Here is a 16788-nt window from a genome sequence, read left to right as displayed (position 1 = left end):
CAGGAAACTGACATTAGTACAAGGTGTGTTCACAGTCTGCACAATTTGATAACATGCAAAACCACCTCACAATGAAGATACAGAACTATTCCATTATACAGAGATCTCCCTCATTCTAACCTCATAGAGTCACAATCACCTTCCACCTCACTCCCAATCATCTTTATCCTTTTAAAGTCTCTAATCTGTGTCCTATTTCTCTAATTTTGTCATTTTTTAATAAGTTATGCAGGTGAAATCACACAGCATGTGACCTTTGAAGATGGGCTCGTTTCACCTAATATTGAAATCCGTCCAGGTTGTTGCATGTATCAGTGGTGTTCTTTTTCAGCTGGGCACGGTGGCTTACACCTGCAATCCCAATACTTTGGGAGGCCAAGATGGGAGGACTGCTGGAACCCAAGAGTTCGAGACCAGTCTGAGCAATATAGTGAGACCTCATCTCTACAAAAAATAAAAAAAGCTAGCTGGGTGTGGTGGCACATGCCTGTTGTCCCAGCCACTCAAGAAGCTGAGGTGAGAGGATTGCTTGAGTCCAGAAGGTAGAGGCTGTAATTGGCCGTGATTGTCCCACTGTATCCTAGCCTGGGCAAAAGACCGAGGTCCTGTCTCAAAAAAAAAAAAACAAAAACAAAAAAAAAACGCATTTTTATTGCTGAGCAGTATTCCAGGCTCACCATTCACCTATTGAAAGGCATTTTGGGAGCTTCAAAAGGTTCTTTTAATGTTCTAGCAATCACCTATTCCATGTGATTCAATATACAAAACAAACACTGCAGACCTCATTGATCTCCATGTTTGATTCAGCTGGCTAGCTAGGTGTTCCCTTCCTTCCTTATACTCAAGCTTCTGAGTTGAATGTGGTTCAGAATGTGGTGGTCCATCTGTATCCAAGTATTGAATTGAATCATATAATTTGTATCTGTCAATATTTTAAACTCATTGAACTCACTGATTTCAACCAAAGGTCATTAATCCTCTAGGGACTTCTAGTTGCTTTGCAGGTGAGTACTAACATCTCTCTAGTTGTGGTGATGGTTGAATTAATAGTCTTAATACTTGGAAAGAGACTCAAATTCAAGTCCCAGTATTGCCACTTACTACCTACAGTCGTAGAGAAGTTACCTACTTGAGCCTCCGTTTGCTCATTTGTAAAATAAAAATAGTACTAACCCTGTCTCATAGGGTCACTGTGAGGATCACATGAGATAACATAGTAAAGCACCACACAAATGTTACTGTAATATTCATAAAAATAGATTATCCTTCACTAGTGTTTTAGAAAGAGCAGCAGTAGTTTTATAATCAAGATGAGTAGTTTCAGGTTGTGGTACCCTTGCTTAAAAATATGTACACATATTTTATATACATTTATATATATTTAGATGAAGTTTTACAAACTGCACCAAAAGAACAGGGAGGGCAAGAGGTATTTCTGTGTGCTGTGATGGATGACCTGTGTTGAAAATACAATACCAATTAGCAGATGTGAGAAGAAATCATTTAAATCAACAATGTCTGTAGCAGGCTACCCATCTGCTTCCTGTTAACTAGGGCTTCCTTTTTCAAACTGTCTTCCTTGGTTTCCATGACCCTGTTCTCTCCTGTTTCTCCTCCTGGCTTATCATCATCATTTTCTTGGCCCTAAATATAAGTTTCCCTAAGGATCATCTCTGCACTTCTCTTTCCATGACTTCTTCCCTGGCAATATCATGCCTTTACTTCATTTCTCAAAGCCTACATCTGTGTCTCTAACCCTGACCTCCCTCATTTCCATCCTGCTGGCTGGACAACTCTATTTCAACTCAGTGTTTCCAAAGCTGAGGTCATTTTTCTTCCTAAGATGGCCCTTCTTTTCAAGTTTCCTGTTTCTATCCCACACCCCAGCATCTTCTCAGTCCTTCTGCCTCTAAACGTAGAACAATCCTCAAGCATTCTTCTCTCTTTGCCACCTCCTACCCCCCACAAATCTAATTATGCTGTTGACTCTTTGATACAGAATCATTCATCTCCTCTTTCTTTTCCATTTCAGGCTTCCACCTTCAGCTTTTTTGTGTGTATGTGGGGGAGACAGGGTCTTGCTCTGTCTCCTAGGCTGGAGTGCAGTGTTATGATCATGGCTCACTGCAACCTCTGCCTCCTGGGCTCAAGTGATCCTCACCTCAGCCTCCTGAGTAACTGGGACCACAGGTGTGAGCCACCAAGCCCCACTAATTTTTTATTTTGTGTAGAGACACAATCTCCCTATGTTGCCCAAGTTGGTCTCAAATCCCTAGGCTCAAGCAATCCTCCTGCTTCAGCCTCCCATAGTGTTGGGATTACAGGCGTGAGCCACCACACCTGACCCACCTGCAGCTTTTTCCCTAAACTCCGCTTTTCTCCCACTATACTCGCAATCCATTTGCCCTTCCTTGCCTTTCTCACATCAGTCTTCCACAGTTCTATTCTTCCAACTTAATGTCCCTTGTTACTTTCCTTGCATGTAGAGTAAAGCCCAGATGATTGGTCTAATATAAAGTCTATGCTCAGACCTCAAACTGCTGTTTTTATTAACCTAAGATATCATAGCTTTGATCAAAGTGCTTTTTAAATCTTTACAAATTTGACTCCTGATGAACCAAAAGGAAGTAATACAAAAAACCCTTTTTCAGAATTTCATAATATTTTGTTTTTCTCATGATACTTTTCTAATGTCATTCATTTATCTGCATACTTTTTTCTACACTGGTCCCATGTATGATTTCTCCCAATATTTCCACAGAATTGCATATAGCCAATATCTATTTATCGAACGAATGACTGTTTCTATGTTACAAATTCAATTCTTGCTTGGACCATGCATTCAATCAATAATTATTGAGTACCTTACTATGGGTCAAGTACTTGGAGGCATTGGGCATAAAATAGGCACATTCTCAGCCTTCATAGAACTTACCTTCTAGTAGGAATCCCAAGGATGTTACCACTGGATTATTTATGACTGACCTTATACTAAGGTATTTTTTGCTTATGTCTCAAGCAAAGTTGTCAAGCACTTCATTTAAGAATATATTAAATATTAAATCAAATAATTATACTCTGGTTGCCTGAAGATATGGAATTTACTTGTTTAGTGATATGAGTTTATATCAGGAAAGGAAAACACAGGTGAGTTTACACAGGGTCTTCACAAGGGGAAGAAGTGGTTGGTGGGGAGGGAAAAGAGAGTGAGGATATCAAGCTATTGAGGTCACCTCCAGTCAGTCATTTCTTCTTGGCCAGGCAATTCCATGAAACTAACATAATGTGCTCTTGAATTTTACACAGATGGCAATCAGGAGTTATTTCCCTGTGAAGTCTGTGGAAGACGCTTTGCAGCAGATGTTCTGGTAAACATAAAGACGTTTTGTAGATGTGTTTCATTGGACTTAAATGAACTGTCAAGTCAATGAGGAGGCGGCAGTGCAAAGATTAAAGACAGATGTGGAGGGGAAGCAAGGGAAGAGGAGAAGTACATAACCTATGGCTGGTGGGCCCAGAGAACACTGAGGCAGATTGATGCTGCCTCACTCAAAAGCGACCCTGTTGAACATGGTCCTCCTGAAATGATGCCAGATGGAAGTCTCTTGGCATCGTCAGTGATCCCTCAAGAGGTTTTGGCTCTTCCGCCTTTTCTTTAAGCATCAAAAATTCAAATTTCAAGGCCAAAGCACCAGGGAAATTAGCTAGTCAAGAGGAATGAGCATTGAATTTTAGACATCTGGAAACTTGGCTTTTAGCTGCAAATTTGTCACTAATCCTGACAAGTCCTTTAACCTTCCTGTTTTCTGCTTTGCCACGTATACAGAACCTTCCAATTTCAGGGTTTTTATACCATTTGAACAAAATGATACGTGGATGTAAGGCCTGTTCCCAGATCTAATTGTTGTCCAGATTCAAGCTAATGACATGTCAAGTCCCCTGATTGATGACTATAAAGTTGAATAAAAGCTTGATTTATTTCAAAATTAGGGAATCAAATAGATGACATGCCCCAATATTATAAAGGGGTTCCCAAGAAAGATGATTTTTTTCAAAAAGAAAATCTAAGATGATAATACAGCTGTAAGTTGGGACATTTTAGATAGAGGAGACTTATCTGGAACTTAAAGGATGTGAACTGTAAGCCTGACTACGTTTGGGACAAAAGACTATAAAATGAGGTTGTAGGTTTTATTTTTCTGGGGAATTTAAAAAATAAAACAGCTGTCTTTCAGTTAACTGTGGTTAGAGCTTCCTGAAACTAGAGGGAGAGCTTGGGGAGCTGGTTGTGGCCCTGTAGCCCACCAGTGTGTGTCACTGCCTTTGCCAGCCTGGAGCCACACCCCCGGCCGAGAATCAGTTTGAGACCTGGGAGGTTCCATTTGCAGAGGGAACTCTAAATGTCAAGTACATCTTGGATACTTTTGAGTTTCATTTTCTAAGCCTATTTCTAAGCTATGGAGGGCATTGATCAAATGATTTGATCTTTCTCTCTCCTTTAGCTTAAAATGCATGGCTTGTTCTTAGCCAGTGCAGTGATTTTTATAGAGCTTGTATTTTGTGGGGTCTTACAAAGCTACTGTGTCAATGACAACTATTACGTGTCACACATCCACCAAGGGAGAGGGCAAAGGTCCAATAGTGGTACAGTAGCATACTTTATACAGATGGTACACAGGCAAAGCTCTGCGTGTTAGCTTCTCAGTTTTTGTATCAGAAATGTTGAATACTTGAAGGATTACTGGTTGGAGTAAAAAGTATACTGCCCACATTTGAGTTAAATATATGAACCCAAATTTGAAGTAAGTCTTTTAGCTATAAAGGCATTTTATTGTCTTTGCTCAAACACAGTATCTAGTTATATGTAACATGGATGAGAAGAGTCAGATGGATTCGCTCTGCTGTGACCTGTTAGAGAATGAAGTAGGCTCTGAGGAGCAAACATCGTCCCTGGAGTAGGGGCTGTTTAGGAATGCCTAGGCATTAAAAACTGATTGTGCACTTTAGAAATTCCAATCCCTACCCTTCATTTTCTAGGAAAGGCATGGACCAATATGTAAAAAACTCTTCAACAGAAAGCGTAAACCTTTCAATTCTTTGAAGCAAAGATTACAGTGCACCGACATTCCTACTGTGAAGAAGACTCCACAATCCAAGGTACTCCTGATATCTTCTTTATTGTTTGTTATTACATTCTGTGGGACTCTAAGGCCTATTTCTGGGACTTCTGGTTTCATTTTTGCTTGATAATGCAGTAATGTAACTGTAATCCACCTTTACTGTTTTCTTTATAATCTTGCTCACTTAGATTTCCAAATATACTTCAGATATTTTCCAGATGTAGCAAAAAATAATCTTGTTTATGTTTTCGTTAGAGTGGCTTTAAATCTAGCAATTAACTTGAGAAGAAAGTCACTTTTAATCTTATATTTGTCTTTCTTTAAAGTTTTATAGTTTCTTTATTTTTCTGAATTTTCTTTTGTGTTTTCCCTCACTATTGTGGCCTGCAAATTATATTACTGTATTTTCCAAACCTCTTTAAGGAGTACTTTTGAAAAAGAAACTCTCCTTTTCTCCAATTTTCACAGTTCTGTTTCCTGTGAATTCAAATTCCAGCTTTAAACAAAATTGTAATGGAGAGGTATATAGTCTAGGGTATTATTTGTTGGTTTTATTTTTTACAGTCTCCACCTGTGAGGAAGTCTAACTGGAGACAACAACATGAAGACTTTATTAACACAATCCGATCAGCAAAGCAGTGTACACTAGCCATTAAAGAAGGCCGACCCCTCCCACCTCCACCCCCTCCATCCTTGAACCCAGGTGTGTGGACATTTTGGGTTGCTTTTGAGGCTATGCTTGACTTTTGACCAAATCATCATGCCCTCTATGCACTCTGAAATTGACAATAACAATTACATAGAAGTAATTTTATTAATTATATAAAAGTAAACTTATCCTATTGTTTTCAGTTCTGCATAAAGATTCCGTCTCAACATGGGAACACCAGTGTAGCTGTGCTGTAGTATTACATAACTCCAAGGGACACCAGACACCTCTTAGCTGATAGGCATGGAGCTATGCAGAGCAAGCTAACCAACTCTGCAACAGCTCCGTCGTGTCAGATACCCACAGCTCTTTTTCTTTTCCTGGGTAAAATTCCCAAAACATGAAATTTAGCATTTTAACAATTTGAAGCTGTACAATTTAGTGGTCGACAGCTTTTTTTTTTACTGGAAACATTTTATTTGAAAATTTAAAAATCTGTAGAAAAGAGGAAGGAATAGTACACATGCCCTCCACTGAAACTTGGCAATTGTTGACGTTGTTGCCATAATTTCTCCCTTTCTCTTTTTTATCTTTGGCAAAACTATTTAAAAGTAAGTTCCAAGCAACATCAATACTTTATCTTTAGCTATTTTAGTGTGTATCTCTTAAGTTCATTTTCCTGCATAATCTCAATACTATTATCACACTTGATATATATTAATATGTTTTCCCAATTACTTTAAGAATGTGTTTTAAAGCTCTCTTCTCACCCATATTCAGCCACAATCCAGGATCCAATCACAGTTTACATATTACCTTTTGTTATCTCTTCAGTCTTTATTAAATCTTGAACAACATCCCTACCAGGCTATTTATCTTTTACAACGTCTCATGTTCTGTATTTCTCCACTTATTTAGTCATATTGGTAAACTTTTTCCTCTATCTCATCTTTCTGTAAACTGGAAGTTAGGGCTAGAATCTCAATGAGATTAACATAAATATTAATATAAGATTATTAATATATCAACATTAATCTCATCAGATACAATATTTGACTTGCAAATATTGTCTCCAATTCTGTGGACTGTTTTTTCTCTCTCTCTTGATAATGGCCTTTAATACACAAAAGTTTTTTGTTTTGATGATGTCCAATGTATCTGTTTTTTCTTTTGTTGCCTGTGATTTTGATGTCATATCCAGAAATTAATCACCAAATCTACATCATGAAGCTTGCCCATGCTTTCTTCTTTTGGTTTTAGCTCTTATGTTTAGATTTTTTAAAATCTATTTTAAGTCTATTTTTGTGTGTGATATAAGTTTCCAACATCATTTTTTGCATGTGGCTATCCAGTTATCTCAGCACCATTTGTTAAAAAGACTTTTCTTCCCCATTGAATAATTTTGGCACCATTATCAAAAGTCACTCAATCATATGTTTGAGGATTTATTTCTGGGCTCTCTGTTCTATTCCATTGGTCTAGATGTCTGTCTTTATGCCAGTACCAAAATGTTTTGATTACTGTAGCATTCTAGTAATTTTGACACAAGGAAGTTTGAGTTCTGCAAAATACACTCAAGATTGTTTTTGCTATTTAAGGTCCTTTGAGATTCCATATGAATTTTAGGATTTTTGTTCTGTTTCTGGAAAAATATTATAATGAAATTTTGTTAGGGATTGAATTGAATATATAGAATGTTTTGGGTAGTATTGTCATCTTAATAATATTAAGTTTTCCAATCCATGAACATGGGATGTCTTTCTATTATTTACATCTTCTTTAATTTCTTTTAGCAAAATATTGTAGTTTTCAATGGACAAGTCTTTCACCTCATTGGTTAAATTTATTTCTAAGTATTTTATTCATTTTGACATTATTATAAATGGAGTTTTTAACTTTCTTTTCAGATTGTTCATTTTTAGTGTATGAAAATGTAACAGATCATTGTATGTTGACTTTGTATCCTATAACTTGTGCTGAATTCATTTATAATATTATTTATGATAGTGTTTTTGTGGGATCTATAGGATTTTCTACAATAAGATTATGTCACCTGAAACAGAGATAATTTTACTTCTCCCTTCCCAATTGATATGTCTTTTATTTCTTTTTCAAACCTAAATCCTCTGGCTAGAACTTTTAGTACTATATTGAATAGGAGTTGCCAAAGTAGACATCCTTGTCTTGTGTTTTCCATTGAGGATAATATCAGTTATGGGTTATGACTTACTTTTTAAAGCATAAATAATAGCATATAATGGGTGTTATAACATGGAAGTGAAATGTATGACAACAATAGCACAAGGTTGAGTGAGGAAAATGGACATATATTGTAAGGTTCTTACATTATACATGAATAGGTATAGTGTCATTTAAAGGTAGACTATTGTATGGTAAAGATGTCTATTGTAAGCTCTAGAGTAACCACTAAAAAATACTGCAATTTAGTTAATAAGACAATACATGGAGTAGAGATAAAATTGTAAAAAAGTTCAATCCAAAGGGGGAAAAAGGCACAAAGAGCAGGTAGGATAAAGACAAATAACAAGATGGTAGACTTAAACGTAACCATATGCATAATTGCATATTAATGGCCTACAGACTCCAGATAAAAGACAGAAATTGTCAAACTGAATAGTAAAGCAAGACCCAACTATAAGTTTTCCGTAAGAAAAACACATTGATATAAAGACACAAGTAAGTTAAGAGCATGGGAAAAGATATACATGCAGACAATAATCATAAAACTGGAATGACTGTATTAATATAGCACAAAGTTAACTGCAGGGCAAGTATTAACAGATAATGATTCAAAAGATAAATACATCAAGAAGACCTTTCAGGTTTAAATGTTTATATGCCTAGTAACAGCTTCTAAGAATGTGAAACAAAAACTGACAAAACTGGAAGGAGAAGTAGACAGATTCACAATTATATTTGGAGATTTTATCACTCCTCTCTTAGTAACTGATAGAATACACAGCAGGAAAATCAGTAAAGATATAGAAGAGTTGAGCAACAGTAACCAATTTGACCTAATTGACATTTATACTTATCCTATGACACATAGCCACAGCAGAAGACACAGTGTTTTCAAGTATACATAAAACAGTCACCCAAGAGAGACCATATACAGGACCACAAAGTAGGTCTCAAATTTAGAATTGACATCATACATAATATATTCTTGGATAAGAATGGAATTAAATTAGAAATGTATGACAAAATATATCTTATTTGGAAATCAACAAGTCATTCCTAAACCTATGGATCTAAGAAGAAATCACGAGATAAATTAGAAAGTATTTTTAACTGAGTGATAATGAAAACATCTAACTTTGTGGGATGCAGCTTAATTAATTCTTAGAAGGAATTTTATAGCTTTAAATGTTTGTAATAGAAAAGAGAAAAGGTTTACTTCAATTATCTTAAACTTTCTCTTTAAAAGATTAGGAAAAGAACAAATGAGACCTAAATTAAGTCAAAAGAAGAAAATGACATAATTCATTAAATTAACAAAATATTTTTAAAAGCATATGATCATCTCAATAGAGAAAAAGCCTTCCACAAAGTGTAACTCCTTACACATTAAAAACAGTACAAAAAAAACCAAAAAACAAAAAAAACAAACTTCTCAGCAAGGTAGAATTAGGAAGGAATTTCCTTCATGAAGGTCATCCTTGAGAAATCTGCAGCTAACATCACACTTAATAGTGAAAAACTGAACACTTTCTCACTGAGATCAGGAAAAAAACAAGGATGTTCATTCTGACTACTTCTATTCAACACTGTACTATTGATAATGCTCAGTGTAATAAGGCAAAAAAAATCAATTAAAATATTATATTTATATGTAAAAAGCATGTAAATTGGGGAAGAAGATGTAAAACTATCTTTATTCACAGACAACATAATCATGAATGAGTATATATAGAAAAGTCTAGGGAACTACAAAAAAGCTACTGGAATTAAAGTGAATTTAACAATGTTTCAGGATATAAGGTATACACAGGTGAGTTCTAGTTCTATATACTAGACATAAACAATTAAACAATGAAATTTAAGGCTAGGCGTGGCAGCTCATACCTGTAATTCCAGCACTTTGGGAGACCGAGGCGGGTGGATCACAAGGTCAGGAGTTCGAGACCAGCCTGGCCAAGATGGCAAAACCCAGTCTCTACTTAAAAAAAATACAAAAATTAGCCAGGTGCAGTGGCGGGTGCCTGTAATTCCAGCTACTCCGGAGGCTGAGGCAGGAGAATCACTTGAACTGGGAGGCAGAGGTTGCAGTGAGCTGAGATCAGACGACTGCACTTTAGCCTGGGCGACAGAGCAAGACTCCATCTCAAAAAAAAAAAAAAAAAAAGAAAGAAAAGAAAGAAATGTAATAAATTTATAATAACATAAAAAATAGTAAATATTTAGGGGTATATTTAATGAAATATATGAAGAATCTGTAAAATGAAAATCTCATAGCATTCCTTCAAGAAATTAAAGAGGACCAGACTAAATGGTGAGATGTACCATTTTTCTGGTTTGGAAGACTCAAGATTGTGTTATGATGTCAGTTCTACCCAAATTAGCCTATGGATTAAATGCAATTCTAATAGAAATACCTAGAAGTTATTTTTGCTGAGTAGAACTAGCTGGCCGGGTGTGGTGGCTCATGCCTGTAATCCTAACACTTTGGGAGGTCGAGGCGGGTGGATCACTTGAGGTCAAGAGTTCGAGACCAGCTTGTTCAACACAGGGAAACCCTGCCTCTACTAAAAATACAAAAAATTAGCTGGATGTGGTGGCGGGCATCTGTAATCCCTGCTACTCGGGAGGCTGAGGCAGGAGAATCCAGGAGGCAGAGGTTGCAGTGAGCAGAGATGGTGCCACTGCACTCCAGTCTGGGTGACAAGAGCGAAACTCAGTCTCAAAAAAAAAAAAAAAAAAAGAAAGAAAGAAAGAAAAGAAAGAAATTGACTAGCTGATTCAAAAATCTTATGGAAATGGAAAGGATCTGGAATACGCAAGATAGTTTTTTAAAAAGCATAAAATTAGAGTATTTACATTACCTGATGTCAAGACTTATTGTAACATTACAGTGATCATGACAACTTGGTGTTGGTGTATCAATTTAACAGAAAATAGAATCTAGATACAGATACCCCCCTATCTGTAGGTAATTGATTTTTTTTTTTTTTTTTTTGAGACGGAGTCTCGCTCTGTCGCCCAGGCTGGAGTGCAGTGGCCAGATCTCAGCTCACTGCAAGCTCCGCCTCCCGGGTTCACGCCATTCTCCTGCCTCAGCCTCCCAAGTAGCTGGGACTACAGGCGCCCGCCACCTCGCCCGGCTAGTTTTTTGTACTTTTTAGTAGAGACGGGGTTTCACCATATTAACCAGGATGGTCTCGATCTCCTGACCTCGTGATCCGCCCATCTCGGCCTCCCAAAGTGCTGGGATTACAGGCAAAAGATTCCAAGGTAATTTACTGGGGGAAAGGCTAGTCTTATCAACAGATGATGGTGGAACAACGGATATCCATATGGAAAAATGAACCTTGATTCTTATACCATTGTCTTAATCTGTTTGTGTTGCTGTAAAGAAATACCCGAGGCTGGGTAATTTATAAAGAAAAGGGGTTTATTTGGCTTACAGTTCTGCAGGTTGTACAAGAAGCATGGCACTGCATCTGCTTCTCTTGAGGATCTCAAGAAGTCTCCAATCATGATGGAAGGTGAAGGGGAGCAGGCATCACATGTCAAGAGAGAAAGCAAGAAGGAGGGGAAGGAGGTGGGAAGGAGGAGTGACAGGCTCTTCTTCTTCTTCTTCTTTTTCTTTTTTTTTTTTTTTTGAGAGGGGGTCTCACTCTGTCACCCAGGTTGGAGTGCAGTGGCATGATATCAGCTCACTGCAACCTCCATCTCTCAGGCTCAAGCCATCCTCCCACCTCAGCCTCCCTAGTAGCTGGGACCACAGATGCATGCCACCGCGCCTGGCTAATTTTTTTGTATTCTTGGTAGATGTGGGGTTTCTCCATGTTGCCCAGGCTGGTCTTGAATTCCTGGGTTCAAGCAATCCGCCTGCCTTGGGCTCGCAAAGTGTTGGGATTACAGGTTTGAGCCACTGCACCCAGCCCAGGCTCTTCTTAACAATAAGTTGTGATGGGAGGTAATAGAGCAAGAACTCACTCCATACAAAAGGACAGCACCAAGCTTGTTCATAAGAGATCCACCCCCATGATCCAAACAGCTCCCACTAGGCCTGCCTCCAACATTGAAGATCAAATTTCAACATGAGATTTGAAGGGGACACATATCTAAACTGTATCAACCACATATAAAAAGTCATTCAAAAAGGATCATTGACCTAATATAATTGTTACAACTAATGACCAACAAAGATTTGCCAGGCAGAACACAAAATCCACTAATAATTTTTTTTAAAAAAAGGAAATTAGCAAATTAGGCCTTACCAAAATTAAAAATTTCAGTTTGAGACTTAAGAAAATGAATCTGGTCTAAAGAAATGATCAATAAAGAAAACAACAACAACAACAACAAAAATGGAAAGGCAAGTTACAGACAGGGAGACAAATATTCATAATATGCATATCTGACATAACAGGAATATATAAAGAACTCTTAAAACTCGGTAATGAGACAACCCAATCAGAAAAGGTCAAGAGATGTATTTGAACAGACACATCACAAAATAATAGCCAATAAGCACATGAAAAGATACTCAACATCATTTTCATTAGGAAAATGCAAATTAAAAAACCATGAGATACCACTACACATCCACTTCAATGGCTAAAATTAAAGACTGACAATACAATACCTGTAATCCCAGCACTTTGGGAGGACGAGGTGGGTGGATCTCTTGAGGCCAGGAGTTCGAGACCAGCCCGGCCAACATGGCAAACCCTGTCTCTACTAAAAATACAAAAAATTTAGCCGGGCATGGTGGCTCACTCCTGTAATCCCAGCTACTTGGGAGGCTAAGGCATGATAATCATTTGAACCTGGAGGCAGAGGTTGCAGTGAGCAGAGATTGTGCTAATGCACTCCAGCCTGGGTGACAGAGCAAGACTCTGTCTCAAAAAAGAAAGAAGAAAAAGACTGACACTGTTAAGTGTTTGCTATGATGTGGACCAACTGGAAGTCTCATATGCTGCTGATAGAAGTATAAAATAGTACAAACACTTTGCACTGGTATTTTCTTAATAAGTTAAACATACACTTAGCCTATACAGCAATTCCATTTCTTGATATTTATACAAAAAATGAAACGTGTCCATAAAAAATATTTACATGAATGTTAGCATAAGCAAGCTTTATTCATATAGCGTAAACTGGAAACAACTAAAAATATCTGTCAACAATTGAATAGGTAAACAGATTGTGGAATATTTACAAAATGGACTAGTATTCAACAATAAGAAGGAAATACATGCAGTAACATAGATGTTCTATTATATGAAATTATAGGTCAGGGAAATCTTATGAATAGTAACAGGAAATGGATAATTGGTTGCCTGAGACTGGGTTTTGCAAAATATTGACTGAAAGGGGGCATGAGGGAACTTTCTGGGGTGATGAAAATGTTCTGTATTTTAATTAGGGTGGTTAAAATGGATACATTTGTCAAAACTCATTGAACTGTACATGTAAAATAGGTGCATTTACTTGTGTGTAAATTATTCCTCAAAAAGACTATTTAAGAAAGTGCAAAAATGAAAAGCCACAGTGTAGTCATACTATAAAATCGTCTGAAAAATAAGTCATCTGAACTTCTATACCAGAAAATAATCCTCTTATTTGCTTCCCTTTTATTGAGTGCTAATGAAAATATATCTTGATTGTTGTCTTAAGATATTCAGTAGAAAGATCTGTGCTGTGATTTTAGTAATAATGTAAGTACTTTGGCAACAAGTTTCATATAACAAAAAACATCTTTTATGAGAAATATATTCATTTTAAGATCAGAAGCTACAGCATTGATGGCTACCTTATGGTTCTTTAATTGAATAAGTGAAACCATGTCAGATGTCCTGCTGTGTGAATTTCTCTCACATTTTAGATCCAACTTGGATCTAACTTGGATCTAAAATGTGGGGATTATTGTTTCTCCAAAAAAAAATTCCTTTTGTAAGGCCTCACCAAATGTTCAATTGATTTTTCTTTTCTTTATATTTCTATGCTAACATATCATTTTATAATGAACTTCTTTCTTGTGCCCTTTACGTAATTTTATGCAACAAACCAAATGATTATATGCACTCCCAATATTTTCACCACAATTGGATGATTTTGTTTGTGCAGGGATTTTATATTAGCCCAGAATTCTCAGGCTTAAGTACTAGAGAATTTATTTGCTGTTGTTGTTGTTGTTTTTCTTTCTTTCTTTTTTTTTTTTTTTGAGATGGAGTTTCACTCTTGTTGCCCAGGCTGGAATGTAATGGTAGGATCTCAGCTCACTGCAAACTCCACCTCCCAGGTTCAAGCAGTTCTCCTGTCTCAGCCTCCTGAGTAGCTGGGATTACAGGCACCCATCACCATGCCCAGCTAATTTCTGTATTTTTAGTAGAGACAAGATTTCATCATATTGGTCAGGCTGATCTTGAACACCTGACCTCAGATGATCCACCCACTTCGGCCCTCTGAAGTGCTGGGATTACAGGCATGAGCCACTGTGCCCAGCCAGTATGAGAGAATTTATATACATATAACTAGAATTATATATAACATGGCCTAACATGCATGAATGTGCCGTAATTTCCCTTTTTTTCTCAGCATGTTTCCCTATTTTCATGATTCAGTTTTTGAGACATGCCTATATTCTGCTTTTTAGTGACTTAGCTAAGCCTGTCAATGATTTAAATTTCTCAGATACTGTGACAGTTTATGGGGACAGTGATATAGAATATTTATAATTGTAATTTTTCTGTGAGACCTGGGACATTCAGTTACCATTTTATATAGCTACATAGACATGGATATACAGCACAATGTTGGCATTTTAAAATAATGCTTGGTTTTCCACTTTTCTGTGAGATCTAGCCACCATATTCCTCATAAGAATTCATTTGTACTCTGACTTTTAAAATCGTTACCTATTGAAATAAATAGGACGTGGTGATTTTCTGAAAACATTATTGATAGAGGAAGAGAGGTGACTCCGATTGAACTGACAGTAGAACAAATAACTCGGTCATGCTGGGTTCAGATTATTGTTGCAGAAAACACAACAATTCTTAAAGTATGTGAAGTTCAACATAAATAGAATCAGCAACCTTGAATTCTCAGCCACAGGACCCTCTCCTGCCTGCTCTCTGCCCCTCTGGTGGGGACTTACGTTCCTTCTGTAGGTTCCCAGAGGCCTTAGTGCCTCCTCTTCTACAGTTTATCCCACCAAGCAGTAATTGTCTGTTTGCCTAGTCATCTCTGAGATTTTCATTGGCAGAGAAATAGACCTCAACTGCTGTCTCCATGGTGATATGTAGTACCAAACACACAGAAGGGTGGCAGTGAGTGAATGAGCAAGTGGGATTAAGGAAGCTACTCAACATTGCCATGATCATTGTCTTTGCCTAATGTGAGTAGGGTTTATGGTTGCGGCATTTCTTATGTAAGACTTCGATTTCCAGATGGCAAAATTGAAGAAATAACCACCAAGCTGAGAGCCATGTTCTAGATGGTTCTTCTAAACCATTGTAAATGAATTCTGAATGATAATGGCACTTTCTATTGTACTTTTTTCCTAGGCAGTTTCACTTCTATTTGGTAGCTGGAAACATAACCTTGCTGAACCTGTTTCCTTATAGCAATAGCTGGCATTTATAAAACATTTAGTATATTCCACCCTGCCCACTGTGCCAAGCCTTTATGTGGGTTATCATAGTTAACTTTCACAACAACCTGACGAAACGGGTGATATGTAGGTGCTGGGAAAATGGAAGCTTAAGGAGGTTGGGTAACTTGCCTGCGTTCACACAGATAGCAAGTAAAGAACTCAGGCTCAAAACCACTCAGGCAAGCTCTAGCACTGGGCTTTTTATCATTTTCCAGTGCTGTCCTGTTCTGTTTTTTTCAAAGCATTTATCTCCGTGTGAAACTTTTATTTATTTGTTTCTGTACTAGAATGCTTACTCCTTGATTTCAGAGACATTGCATCCCCAGGTGTAAGACAGCACCTGGCACCAAGTAGATGCTCAATCAGTATTAAATAATGATGAGGTACTGCCTTCTGGATGAAGTAAGAAATAAAGGATAAGGTTACCAGATAATTTGTAAGTGCTTAACAATTGTTACATTTTATGAATATACATTTTAGGAAATGATTTGTTCAAATAGAAAACTCCCCAAACTGCTTTAAAAAGTGGCTTACAAAAAATTCTTAATATCCCTTCATTAAATATCCATCCACACATGTAGGAATTTTGACTATACACTAACACAAGTTCTACACTGAGTTTGAGGTTGATGCAGTTTCACAACCTTCTTGGGGTGCGGGGGGGGGATTATTTTATGTTGCTGATATCTAGTATGTTATCCCTTTAAGGTGCCTAAAACAAAACAAAGCAAACATCAATCTCTGCTTGATTTAGAGGGGTAGGTGCCAACCTAGTTTTGCTATGAGCAGCTCCACGTTCTAAGAAGATCTTGGCTCTTTCCCAGTTCTCATTTCTCTCACTAGCCAATGATGTCTGGTAATTGCAAATGAAAGAAGAATTTAGACAAAAAGATATTATACAGAACCACAGAGAACCTGAGGTCGACAGGAGCTGCCTGGGCCATTGCATCTCTGGAAGCTGAAGCTGTTTTTGGTGAACTTTCCTATCATCCCTCCTTTTCTCCCTTTTCTATTTTTTGACTCCTCACCTTTTATCCTATTACTATCTCCTTCCTGAATATAGCCTGCTCACTTAGTAGTTAAGTGAAAAAAAAAATCTAGCCACTGCAAAAGCAGTATGTCTTTCTGCCAGTGACACAGTCCCATTGACTTCCGTTCACATCTCCCAAACC

The 16788-nt window shown here is 37.3% G+C and overlaps 1 protein-coding gene across 2 annotated transcripts in view; it reads left to right on the top strand.

Annotated features, from left to right (window-relative positions):
• ZC2HC1B (zinc finger C2HC-type containing 1B) overlaps window positions 1–16788 on the top strand; it is a 72553-nt gene that overhangs the window by 16945 nt on the left and 38820 nt on the right. For both annotated transcript variants that reach the window (XM_021937796.1, XM_021937797.1), the window contains exons 2-4: window positions 3307–3368; window positions 5038–5157; window positions 5685–5823. In XM_021937796.1, the coding sequence (XP_021793488.1) occupies window positions 3307–3368; window positions 5038–5157; window positions 5685–5823 (321 nt within the window). The remainder of the gene's footprint in view (window positions 1–3306; window positions 3369–5037; window positions 5158–5684; window positions 5824–16788) is intronic.

Source organism: Papio anubis, chromosome 6, assembly GCF_008728515.1.
Source record: "Papio anubis isolate 15944 chromosome 6, Panubis1.0, whole genome shotgun sequence".
Taxonomy (NCBI): domain Eukaryota; kingdom Metazoa; phylum Chordata; class Mammalia; order Primates; family Cercopithecidae; genus Papio; species Papio anubis.
This window is presented reverse-complemented; position numbering and strand designations above follow the sequence as displayed.